Source organism: Metopolophium dirhodum, chromosome 1 (genome assembly GCF_019925205.1).
Source record: "Metopolophium dirhodum isolate CAU chromosome 1, ASM1992520v1, whole genome shotgun sequence".
NCBI lineage: Eukaryota > Metazoa > Arthropoda > Insecta > Hemiptera > Aphididae > Metopolophium > Metopolophium dirhodum.
Window position 1 is genome coordinate 72,041,630 of NC_083560.1, and position 14,776 is coordinate 72,056,405.

The following is a 14,776-nucleotide window of genomic DNA, read 5'->3' on the forward strand; positions in this document are numbered from 1 at the left end:
TTATTTTTAACTGATATTATATTATATAGCTAAATTATCAAAGTAAAATAACATCGTCTTTAATATTATAGTATATTATATACTTTTGCCACTTGAATATTTTCTATCACATAACATAACCTGATACAATATTACTGAATTCGTTTACGAATGCAGTTCTTGTTTTGTACTCATCGAGAGGATGCAGACGGCATGCGTTATTAATTATTCGTCTTACAAGTGTGTAACACACGGCAAATTTATGTTCAGAAATTCTCGTTAAGCTTCATTAGTTTTAATACAAGAGTACATTTACTTAATGTTACACAATTTTCTGTATGGTTAAATTCGAAAGAGTGTTTTGATATTTTAATTTTGAAACAATGTGAATATATAAGTGTATAAAATATTACAGTTTGAAAACACTCGATATCGAAAGAAAAAACACCCTGTCGAAAATGTTATTACTCTTAAGTCTGATAAAAAGTCATTTCACTTAAAATATTAATACCAATGAAACTAAAATGAGAATAATCGCTGGAAGAGACATTCTTTTAATATTATGACAATAAATTTGCACGGAAATGTTTCAATTCTGTTAATTGATATTATCCGCAGTAATAAGTAATCATTAGCATTACATTTATTGATGCTCTATGATTGATCACAAATTGCGGTATTTACATTTATTTGATATACTTCATAAGTATTTTAGTGATTTCAATTTAATACTCGTAACGTATCAATGCACAAACAAGGGTTTTAAAATACCGAAATAATTGCTCAGCTGAACTACATTGAATAAATTAATTAAATGAGAATTTATTTTGTTCTGAACTAACCATTATTATTTGGTTCTTAACTCGAACGTTTTAGTCTCTTTCTGTACTCATCAAACGCACAACGCACAGTACACAGTGTAATATAAACACACAAATAATATTATAATTTGGAATGACAAGGGGAAACTTATATATACTATTGAGCCCTTGTATTACGGCCAAAAACACGCCTTTTCCCATAGAGCCCCTAAAGTGGATTTTAATTATCTCCTATTTATCTTGGTCCCTCAATTCTGGTCAAATCATACGGGTGCTCGATTTTTGACAACACTGACTTGATATCGTTTGTCTAAAATGAATTCGCAGAAACATCCCTTTTCGACTCACATAAATAACGGCTGCAGTATGTAATTATAATTTTAAAGTCTTGAATATTTTAGTATACGTAATTGCATACCTTCGTCAACAACGAAAGCACCGTGTGAAGAATATAATGTACACTTTGTGTACGAATACCATTGCAATGGATCCAATTTTTCTTTCTATAATGAATTTTGTACGCTCGGTGCAATGTATAGGTATTTAATTGTGTGGAATACCTGCTACAAGTGTGTTTGACAATTATTATACATTATTACATATTATAATACTTTTTTAATTTTGGTAGGCTGCTATGTGAGTACTTAACCTAGGTAATTTTTACAAAATTTTCCATAAAATGAGACAGTATCGCAAACAGCATTTTATTATTATCATAGTACACCAGAACGAGATTGATTAAAACTCTTTATTTTTTAATATCTCCAATCATAGCGCGCAAAGGCGATTTTGAATTTAGAATTTTTGTATTGTAATTTATTTTACTGGCATGATAGCATTTATGCATGCAATTTATAAATATTACTTAATATTATCTAATTTTTAAACACGAATATAATAAAAACTTTGTCTACAGTTTGGTTGTCTCGATTTGGTTACTTAATGTTATGACAATAATTTTGTCACATACATTGTAAATTTTCAAGTCACTTAAACTAACTGTTCATATAGTAATTTGTGGAACATTTTCAATAACCTCAAAAAAATCATACCCATGGATATACAATTATATTACATTGTTTTTGTTCGAAACAAATACAATATTTTTTGACGAACCACAAGATTTAACTTGTTGTACAAAAAAGTAATCGCTGCCAGTACATTTCAACAACAGAAAAGCACTAAAAACGTACATTGAATCAATTTATATTGAAACAACCGTCCACCCTCCTATCAGTGCCGATGACGATGTCATAAATTGCGCCATGTCTCTTTTATTCATTACCCGTTTTAAATTCAGCGTATTTCTATGAAATCCATTACCATTTTGTATACTTAAGAGCCGACGCGATTTCAGCACAAACTCGATTCAGAGGAAACCCTCTCACGCTGAAATAAAATAGTCAGACGGTTTTTTTTTCGAAAGATGAAGACATTTATACATACAGGTCAAGTTTGGCTCATTAAAAACTCTGTTGGTTGTAATAGTATCTTAATAAACGCTCAAATGATACCGCGTTTTGTAGTTTTAGTTAAAACTGTTTCGTTTTATTTTGAAGACTGTAATCGTATGACCAACTTGCGTGTTGTAACTAAAAATGTCCTGTATTTATGAGCCTTATTATATACATATATAGGTATAGGTACACGTTATATTTTCTAGCCAATTTTTAATCGAAATGTCCACTACATACTCGTATAAGAATTCAGAATTAACTCTTGTAAGTACAAAAATATATTTTTATAATACATGAAAAGATTAAGTAAGTATAGTTGAAATCACAGGACGGTACTTCAAATTCGAAACAATTAAAGTAATTTTAAAATCTAATCTGCGTCCGGTCCGATGTTGTTCCATTCCTGTCAGTTAACGAACGAAAAGGGACATTGAAAAATAATCAACAAATGGTGGTTTACTTTCAGCCAAATGTAACCAGACATTCAGGAGTATTAAATAATTCAATGTCTTCTTGTAATCCAATCACTGTTAACTCGTGTGTATTCTACTAAGTGCAAGGTGTTACTCACATCGGACACAATGTTTTGGTATTTTACACGTAAAATGTAAATACTCAGTTTCTCTATGTGTTTTATAGTTTGAACAGTCTAAATAATTACAAGAATTAAACAAATATTAAAAATAAATTGTTTTATTCAAATTGCAACAGACAACAATTTAAATAAGTGGCAGTGTGATGCAATTTTTAAAAATTCCAAATAACTGTTCAAGTTGCAGTTGTTTACATATTTCGCTAGATATCCATGCACTCACAATATAATGTTTTCCGTTTTAAGTTGTCATAGTCAACAGAAATGTTTTGGTATTTCCAAAACAGTAATGATTTTCTATTCTGAAGCATTTCTGTCACTTTTTCCTATCTTTTCGTTTTATCATCCAATACCTACGCGAAAATGCCACTTTTTCGAATAAGTGTAGTTTTTTGTACCTATTCAATTGGCTTGATTGTCACGTAAAAAAACGTGCCTTGGAAAGTTCAGTAAAATGCCCGTAAAAACCACCTAACAGTAAACCTGTGATAGAATACCCTTACAAATATAATATAATTTACTATAGGTGACAATACTAAAATATACCTACTTTAATATTTCGATACATTGTAAGAATGTATAAATAATAAAATATTTCATATCCAACTATATTATATTATGTATAACTAATCCATATAAATATATTATATTATATTGAGTTCGATTTGCTAAAAAATAATAAAGTTTTTTATTGTTTATTATTTCAGCTCAAAAACTAAAAATAAAATTTTTCAAAAAAACAAAGTCAAAAAATGTTAGCCGAATTAGATTTTGTTTGTGTTTTGAGAGTGTATATAATTATAAGAGTGCTTTTAGAAACGTAAAGGTTACTTGAAAACCTAATTATTGTATCTCGTTCCTATATAAACTAATTCTAGTTATAATATTTTGGCACCTGTGACTGTACCAAACAATCAACCACCCCAACAGTAAATAATTTAGGTCTAGACGCATGGAAAACTTTTATCTTGTTTCAATGGTTACACTAATAACATTTATCTTCGCGTCAAAGGTTTTTTTTTAATCAAACATTTAACACATTTATTGTTATCGGACATTCAGTTGTGTAATCGTTTGTCAATAAAATTGTGTAGGCATAATAATATACACTCGTATAATATTTTATATGATTTATTACTTATTATTCATAATTTCCATCATTAACAACCTGAACAACAATATAAAAGAGTTAGCCAAGTGACATACAATTGAGTAGGATGATAAATGTATTGGTTAAACAATTATGTATGCGTTTTTTTCTATGGCTTCAATTTCAGATGAATAAATAAAATTGAGTCTGGAGTTGGTATTTTGAATTTTTCTTGTTTCTTATTCATTAGTGGTTCTCCTGGTTGTTGAGAAAAACTAACAATGTACAATAATAATACATTAAAAAATAAAAACAATACATCAACAAGGCCAGTTTTTACTAAGCGTTGACATTTCTGGGTTTAGGATTTAAAGACTTATCGTTTTCTTCAATTAATGTATTATACGCTATTGTATTATCAGCTGAAAATTATGCAAAGTAAAACGAACCAGCTACTTATACGTTTGTCTCTGTATTCCGTAATCAGGTATATTTTTAATATACATTTAAAAATATTTTAATTTTTTTGTTGGTTTTAACACTATAGTAAATATTATAGTGTAAAATTATTTATATTATATAATTTCACATTTTCACCTCTTTCTAAAAAAATATTTTAACAATAAATAGCTCAAAAATCTTGAAAACGATTTTATTGACAAATTAATAATATTTAAAGTTGTAACTATACTGTGAATTGTCTTGTTTTAAATGTCTTTATAAATATATTGTAGATGTGCACATTATTCAAATTTTAAACGTTACCTACAATGATTTACATAAATTATTTTATTTTATTTTTTTATACAAAAATACTTCAATAAATAAAAACAGATTTATTGTTTATAGACTATTTGTTTAACGTTAAAATTAAAATATGGAAAAGTTTAAATATTACTATCTACATCAAGTTCAATTTTATTCTTTAGATTAAATTTTATAATGCACCATATTTTATGATTAACTTTGTACTTTTTAGTATCTATTATAATTTTAAATTAGAATGCTGCATTATTTATATAATTATACAACCATGTAAACCATATTCGATACACTTTGACCAATTTTAATAATAAAATCATAAACGCCAATAATAATAATAACGTGCTCTCAACATTTAAAAACAAATATTTTACGAAGTATATAAGGACCCTAGCTTCAATAGTAAATGTATTTTTGAATCCGATTGATCATACATTTATTTACAGACCTTTAAAATACTTAGTCTACTGATTCACTTTTTTATATTAAAATATAAGGTACACGGATAAAAGTTGTTGCATTTTTGTATTTTAAAGTTATAAATTATGATTTCAATTTAAAAAAAAATTGCGAAAGGTACAATACCTATACATTATTTGTAAAATTAAAAATGCAACAATTATTAAATACTTTTTGTTCATTCTATCTCTTTTTAAGATTAACACAGACAAATTGATACAACACAGCAGTCGGAATTTAAAATTAATGGTCTTACATGCATATATTACTATGCATAAGTAAATAATCTTAATTTAACTAATGGTCTTAAGTTTAATAGTCTGAATTTAATTATTAAATGGTATACTATACAAGTATAATATGTATATTATTTATAAAGTAACAATCCATAGTATATTATATTTAAATAATATATCCATCGATCAAGGTTTCAAGCAAAATAAATTTATCTATTCAAGATAGGTACCTACTCAAAAATGTTTTGTCATTTCCACTGGTGGTAATAACTATAACATTTATACCATTCATTTTTTTTATATTTGTTTTTACATAAGTCAATTTCAGAGCAAATGGTCCCTCTCCAGTGTATGGAATCCAAATTGTTCTTATATAATATTATATAAAATGAAAAAAATAAACGTTTATCCAAACTCATACAACCTTATTCAAGTGGCTCTTATATTAACCATCAGTTCAGTCAACCATGAACATTTGTTTTCCTCTACACAAACCTATAAAAACATGGGAAACACAAAGATATTGATCTATTTATAAATCTCTTTAAATTTATTACGAGTATTAAATCAAATGGATTTGGTAAAGTTCATAAACGAAGAGGTCAGATGTTCTATAAATCAACATTTATTGAGGTTAAATAATACAGGTTATCCAAGGGGATTATTTGTCGTTGCAGCCAAAGTTTAATTTAATTATTTTAAGGTATTGGTGGTTCGGACATAATGCTTTTGGGGGAAGGGGTGGGGCCTACAGTAATAATATTATTGTGTGCCCAAAAAATCTTCGTTCCCCGACATTTAGCTGACTTATAAACTTTTTTAAAGCCTAAAGCCATTCTGAAAAATTGAAAAATGAATGATACTTTATGGTATGAGAATAACCTAAGGAACTTAATTGCATGAATTGTAGAAATATAAATAGTTATGAAACTGTCCCCATTAAATAACAGTAACCGATTTTATGTACCTAATAGGGATTTAAATAAAATGCTGATCTAGGGTTGATTAATTGTTTCAAATGTTTTCAACACTAAGTCAAAGTCAACTTATGAAATATCCATTGTGCCATCAATTCCTATTAATTTTGTTTTAATTTTTTTCCATATAAATTTTTTTTTCTAATAACTTATAACAATATGTTATAATATTGTAATTCTATTATTTTTTTAAGCTGTTAGTATAATATAAAGGTTTAGTATTTGATTTGAAGTTGTCTTATCATAAGGAAACATTGGATAAAAACATTGAATCCTACATAATTATTCTCAACAAGTGGGATTTTAGAAGAGCTGCATCAAGACGCAATGGTGTTTATGTGCCATTTTAATCGTTTGCCACTCATAATATTGTATTTTTGATAGCAGTTATTAATCATGATTTAACTACAAGTTTGTAATTTCAATACAATAATTTATTCCGGTTGAGTTGAGCGAGACGGGTGCCAAGTATACAATACAGAACATTGTGTATTTATATTTTATTCAGTATACCGTTTTATGTTTAATAATATTGTGACTTACTGTTCTATCATGATTAGGTACCTACCTACCTTCAATAATTGATGTGAAAGGAAAAAAACATAAAACCATATTTGCTTAAATTAATTTAGTTACATAATTTAATTTATTCTTAAAATGTAAAATACAGGTATTAAAACAATATATCTATACATATTATATATATATATATCTTTTAAAACATAATACAATATTATAATTACATTATTCGCAAAAAGTGTGCTTTGTTCCCAGCAGTCATAAAACTGAAAGGACTCCAAATAAAATTAAACTCAATATATTAATCACTTTATTGGTCGATATTAGTATGATTTTGAGCTAATTTTATGATCACAAAAAAATATTAAAATCAAAACTACAGAGATAATGTATAATTTATTATGTAGGTAGGGTATTTATATTTTATTCGTATAATTCAATGTTTAACTTTTTCCCTCCAAATAACACTGAATGATCGATGATTTTTTTTTTTATATTAATATCACGTTGAAACAAAAAAAAATAGTGTATATTATACATAATTTATTTTCGGAATAGTTTATCTGTTGTACTCGACTTTTCAAAAAGATTTTATGAATCTAATAAAAAATATTCTTATTTTTAATAATAAATGATATTTTTATAATTCAGTAATATTGTAAAGTGCCTATGACGTGTAGAAATACATTTTGATCATAAACATATTTCTATTTTAAAAGTTTTATAGTAGGTAAAATGTTTAGGTGGATAGGTATTTTTATAATATTCTTAATAAACTATGTAACATTATAAGTAGGTATGAAAGTGTTGTTTACTTCGAAATATCGGAAAATGATACCAACGATATTAACGTAACTTTCTACCCTTTTAAAATCCATTAACTATACAAATTTACAGTAAGTACTCGTATTATTTTTTAAGCTAGGTACTTCAGTTTATTTATATACTAGTATTGTTCATATCTCTAAAATATTTCTACTTATATCTAAGTGGTGTGTTTAATAGTATTACGTAACCATTTATTTTTCAACATCTTTTTAAACGTCAATATTGATGTTTTAAATTACCTACTAGGTAATAATAGATGAAACCAATATAAATTATTTTAAATGACTTCTTATATTGTACGTAATTAGTATACAACTGTCGTGATTGGTAAAATTGTTTGTCATCGTACTGGCATGATCAAACGTCAGACCATAATATTAATGATGTTATAAAACACATAAAAATAAATAAATAAAATAGATAGAAAATAATTATAACTTAATGGCTTACACCTATTACTGAATGGGTGCTTTTTAACTAAGGTGAATAACAAATACGTTACCTAGCTCGCTATTTATTTCAAAGCATCATTAATATCTTTTTAAACTTTTTTATTATCAGTATTGTTATTATTATTATTACTACTAATAACAAATAAAATGATTGTTACTATTGTTGACTAACACGTTATTTCACACAATCAAATTTATAGTTTCATTATTCATAGTTCTACATGATTATATTTTAAGCAATTACCAACGACGAATATATTATATTATATAGTAATAATGATATTTTTATTGTATAATATAGAAGAAACATTTTTTATATTTTTTAATAAACCATACCTAACTGAATGAATATTATCTATATACATAAATACTGTATTCAAAATATATAATATTACATTCCGAGTAGAGAATTTATCTAAGTGAAATTTAAAAACTTGGTTATAACTTATAATACTTGTATAATATAATAATATTATTATGTATAATAGTATAAGTACAACATTAAAATGTATGTTGTTTTTTATACAATGTCTTTATGATATTTGAATATTTTCACTGCCGAATATATCAAAAATGATGAATAAAATCCTTTATACTGACAATAATTCAACATTTTAAAAAACTAAAATACTTAAGTGTATAATAATTGTATTATCATTTGTACATGTTACTTAAATGACTAAATCTGTTAAAATTATCGTAATTTAAATAAATAATTTCATTTTTACGAAAGTATTCGCTCCATTTTTTTTACTTAGTACCTACCAATTTCATTGGGTTGATTATTATTAAAAAGATTCTGATATACGGTAGAGATGTGAAGATAATGTAATCGTTTTTCAATGATTTTGTTTTTTTTATTTTATCTACTGAATTAAGAGTGTATTAAGATTGTATATTTCTTTTGTTTGTCATAATTATATAAAACAAATTAAACCAATTAAATAATTTGTAGTAAATTTGTAGAAATAAAAACATTTTAAAGATAATAGTTCATCTAAACTATGTTACATATTATTTTAACATATCGATTTCAAATTCACGATTTATGATACTTAATTTTTGATAGAGTAACTCATATAATATATACGGTAATCTTCTACCCTTACGTCTTATACCCATAGCAATGATGAATCTACCCGATGCCGAAGAATGTCAGCTAAATCCTGTATGATACGTATCTTTATATCACTGGAATAAATTGTATTAGCTTCTTAGCTTATCACACAAATAACACATGTCTTGGGTAATATTAATGTACACTGTATAATAACATTATTTATAGGTACTTACACGTTTTTTTTTTTTGTATTAAGAGGACATCACACCCGCAAGTATTGTCTAGCAGACGCATAATATGATTGACTAATTTTACGAGCAATTTTACGTTTAAATTAACACATTTTACTTTGTTATTTTTATTATTTCAATGAATTGAACTGGTATCAATTTTTAAGGTAAGAATATTAATATTTACTGTCCAAATTAAGATGTTTTTTTTTTTATTTTAATTTTGAAGCAAGTTATAAGTGTTTGGACGTTTACAACTTTAAAATACTCATTAAGTACCTACTTACTTCAAAATTTAGAAAATATATTTAAAAAAAGACTACTTTAGGACTCAAATAATATTTTACTTTTAAATTATCTATCAATATTCACTATAATATTAAAAATTCATAAATAAAATGGATTATTCTAAACTTAAATTTATGTATGTAATTCGTTTGCGAGACAGTGATAACACACGAGAGTGTTACATTATCTTAAGTTCATTTATAGAAACATATTTTTGATATCATCAAAGTAAAAATTATCAAAAGCTAGAAATAGGTTGCATGCACTATTAACTGGTAAATAATATAAAAATTAATTAGCTGCTTTATTTTCATGCAATTTAATATTTTATACGTATTTATTTACTTTAAAAATATTAATTGAATTATATTTTCTTTGTAATTTAAATTTATTATTTATCCAGTGATATGATAAAAAATGTTCATGTTTTTTTGTTTAAATTATACATTTTTATTTTCAATCAATTCTAATTTCTAAATTAAAATCATTCAATTTAATACTGCTAATAATAAAAATATTTTAGAGCCACAAGATTATAAAACATTATTTCGCTTTATAAGAATATAATTTAAATAAAAATAATAGAATAATTTTTGCGTGTAAAATAATTTCATCTATCTTTCAAAAAAGAAGTTCTATAAAAAAAAAAAAAATTACTTCTTTTTGAAAGAAATAAACCAAATGCTACCATTTTATATAATATGTAATATTATATTTAGAATTATGTTGTATAAACAAGTGAGTGAAACTAAAATTGTACATATAACTATACATGTGCTTTAAAATTATAAATCAAAACTGTTTTAAAATTAATTTTTAATTTAACACACCGGTGAATCGTTATAATGTATAAAATATAATTCAAAAATTATGGATTAGTTTTAAGCTATATAGGGTTTACAAAAAATTGAGATAAAACATTATATTATTTATAATAGCCCATATTATAAGATAAACTAAAATAAATCCTAAACAATTTATATATTTAAATATTAATATGAGAAAATTAAACGATGATTAATCGATACTTTATAGGTATATATTAGACGATTTAAGAAAAATATGTTTTTCCAAAGCAAACTTAATAAGCAAAATGTGCATTTAAATCAGTTTTTCCCAACTTGTGGCTCCACAGTTCCAAAACATTCAAACACAGAAGAATTTAGATTTAATGAAAAATTATAATTTAATTGTCAACCAATTACAAAACTTATAAATACTCAAAAATAACAATACTAGGTTGATCTAAAATACCATTGATTTTATTTATTCTGAAATCTAAAAACTGAGAAAAAATGATTCTTGGTTTTGTGGAAAAAAAATGTTGGGAAAAACTGACTTAAATAGTTACACCTAACAATGAATTATTTCAAAAACAAACCCGTGCGTTTAACAAATTTAAAAACGTTTAAGCGAAAAATAATTCAATACTCACGCTAACACGATGTTTACATAATAAAGTATTATAATAATACTGAAAAAAATATTGGTCAAATGAGTAAAAATCAAAAAATTTCATTCACCACAAAACGGAATAGTAATCGTAGGTAACTTATTCGAACAGTGAGGATTTTCACTCGCAAACAGTCGCGGGTTAGCGCGAGTACGTTATACCTACGTATATTATCATCAAGCTTGCGACGAAAATTATTTTCAAAGAAAATGCAGGAGCACCGACAACGACATTGTGAACCGTTGTTAATAATAATAATAATAATAAATAATAATAATATAATAATTGGAGTTATTATTTTTTGCACTTACCGACGGCGAAGAAGAACGGCCACATCAGAGCGAGATGGTTGCACGCGATGAGAGCCAACACGATTTTCCACGTCCAACCGGTCAGTCTCAAGAAGGTGATCCCATGTGGAGCCATTTTATTATATTTTTTTTTCCTATCGACTTGCAGTGAGTAAGCTCAGGTTCTCACTCGTAGTTGGTCTTAACGAACGCGGTTCTTCGTTTTCACTTTGGGTTTTGTCTCGGAGAAAATAAAATGTCTCTAAAAAAAAAGATTGCCTCCGTTTCGCGCGGGGCAGACGACCACTCGACCAGTGGCGAGTGTTTGGGAATAACGATGGTGTTTAATACGACGCGTAATTCGTTATTGTTTTAAAGGGACCATTCGATCGGGTTCGACTAGCGCGGATAATATAATATGAGACACGACAGTAATATTATTGCTGCGTTCAGTATGGCGCGCGCAATCGTCCCGCCGCGGTTCGATGACGACAATAATATTATTATATTTGAATATTATGATAAAACAATACCGTTACGAATATTACTGCAATATATTTATATTTATTACGATGAAAAATTAACGGTCAGAGTGCACGCTCCGTCACATCGGTAGGTAGGTGTGCGTAATAAAAAGATCACGACACTGATCCGGCGGTGGGCGGCCTCGTCGTTTTGCACGGCCGGGGGAGGTTTAATTTCGGATTTTTTTTTTAATGTTGATTTTTATAATATTGTTACAACGACAGAAACGACGACGAGGACGATATTAATATTATTATCGACGGGCGCACACCGGCGTTCAGACCAACGGCGGACAGTCCACTGAAATGCCGAGTCGCGTGCGTCGTCGGGAAAACGCGGGCCGTCTGTACGCGAGCGGCGGGCGAAAACGCGGCGGCGCGCGAACCCCCCCGAGTCGGCGGGTGGCGCTTTGCGTGCGCTCGCCCGCCCCGCAAACCGGCAGTGCCATCTGTGGTTCAAGCCGCGCGGGTTATGATATTATAACATTATACGCTCGTCTGCACCGTCGTCGGACAACAACAACAACAACAACAACAACAACGACGACGACGTCGACAGGCGCGCACGTGGTGGTCGGGGTTTTAGTTGCGGGGGGGGGGGGGGGGGCTCACGAGTAAACGATATCACCACCGACATCATAATATTGATACGACAACGAAACAAATTGGATTTAGATTTTAAGCCAATATTCGAAATTCGAACTCGCAGTGCAATACGCGACGAACCGAACCGAACTACTGTGCAAACTGGACTTTCATGCCTGCACACCGCCACAGACAGGTCGGATATTCCTGTTACACCCTGTATTTTCCTGGTTTTATTTTTCAACGAATTATTATTGTTTCCCGCCTTCCCGGTATTATTTTCCTATATTTTACTTTTACCCGTTTTTGTCATTCCTATAAATAACTTTTTTTGGTATTTATAGCGCGTAATTTCGTCGAATTTTGACGACCGTACGCAATCTCTATAGTACCTAAAAACCTAGAAACCTAGAATTTTGAACGAAATAATCGATCGGCGATTACCACAAACCTTATCACGTGTGACCAACATAATTATGTCAAATTTGAAAGAAAATTAGTCGTGCGTCAGTATACACGCAGGCCAGAAGTGAGTATTTTTTGGGGGAATGTTAATGGCGAAAATGGTTTAGTTGATCGATAAAATACGAAATTAACACAACTTTAAATATAAAATATTATAAAATAAAAGTATACGCTTACCCATTGGCCCATTTACTCAGATAGCGTATACATATTTTTTCACATAGTATTCAACAGACATTTTTTCAATAAATTTGATGTATCTAGATCAAAATTCGATCGAGTTGTTTTTGAGATTTTTAACTTACTATTTTGTGTGCTAAGAATAGTTAGTCAACGCTCTTAAATGATTTTAAAATGTTAGTGATCAGTGATCACTATCGATCAATTAATTTAAATAATTTGTAAAAATATAAAAATGGTCCAAGTATAATAAAAACTAATATTACATAATAATTTATTAAAATTTAAATAAATAAAAATGTATTAATTACATAAGTGTTTTTTTTTTTAATTGAATAATTTATTAGTTTACTATTTTTAATAGTTATTTTTTAAAATCATAAGCTATGATTTTTGATTTAAATTTCAACTTTATTTTGCTTCAAAGTGTGCTCATGTGTGTGTGTTTCAATATGAATGAATATAATTAGCCATAAATGCAAAATTCAATTGTAAACACCAAAAATTGATTTTTATTTGTGATAGTTAATTAATGTAGTTAAATATAACAGTTCATTTGCATATAGTTCAAAGTCTAATGAACTTTCTGAGGTCTGGTTACACCAGCCGGTGATAAGTATAATATTCTATGATTTACACTTTACAATCATCAGAAATTAGATAGAAATTATAGAGGAAAAAAGATATCAAGGATACACATTTTATTGTATCAAATTATACAAAATTATAAAAAAAATATTACGCAAATTAGTAGCAATGACTGTATAATATAACATCTCATTCAATGACAATGTTTTATTGTTGATAAGTGGTTTAATAAAAATATGTGTTCACAATATAAAGACTGCGTTCTTTATATTCCACTCCGATATGTCACCAAGGGCCGAACCTCTGGAAATCCAAGAGCGGTGGGCTCGCAAAGAAGTCACTCTGGACGAGAGAATATTATCTGAGCGTGATCTTCTTACTATGGTCAGGTATGGCCATTTCCCGACAAAAACCGGGAAATCCTCGAAACGGTATATCACTGTATATGGCCGAAAAGTTATCGACGATCCATCATCAACAATGTGTGATAGGTACTGGCACAGTATTGTATACTGTTTGTGATGCCATTATGCAAACCATCTTGCTATTTATCCTGGTATTGGGCTGGAAAACTTTCAACGCCATAACGTCTCGACCGGTAAAAAGTATGGTTGAGGAAATTTTAAATTATGTTCGACTAGATGACGATTAATTTGTATACTGTATATACTCATTGATATACCTACAAATAGTTCAAAACCGATCTCCCATCGAAAGCCACCAGTATAATATTATATGTACTGCATCGCTTTTTCGTTAACAGTCTATTAATATTTTTTTCTCGTATCGTTACGCGATAATTTGTTCAATATTTTTGCGACAAATCACACCAGTAATAATCGGTGGAGAGCACACACGTGACACCGTCACCGCTTTATCGTACGCAGAGGATGTAAGTCTGAGCGCAGACGTAAGTTCCAATTGATAATCAGTGTTAGGAA

General features: G+C 28.2%; 2 protein-coding genes across 2 annotated transcripts in view; one reads left to right on the forward strand and one right to left on the reverse strand.

Annotated features, from left to right (window-relative positions):
- The window catches only part of LOC132934541 (uncharacterized), a 424,794-nt gene extending 412,429 nt beyond the window's left edge, over window positions 1-12,365 (reverse strand). The window contains exon 1 of the mRNA XM_061000860.1: window positions 11,515-12,365. Within this exon, the coding sequence (XP_060856843.1) occupies window positions 11,515-11,629 (115 nt within the window). The 5' untranslated portion in view covers window positions 11,630-12,365. The remainder of the gene's footprint in view (window positions 1-11,514) is intronic.
- Window positions 1-14,776, forward strand: part of LOC132934539 (lysophosphatidylserine lipase ABHD12-like) — a 104,209-nt gene that overhangs the window by 34,197 nt on the left and 55,236 nt on the right. The gene's annotated exons all lie outside the window — the stretch shown is intronic.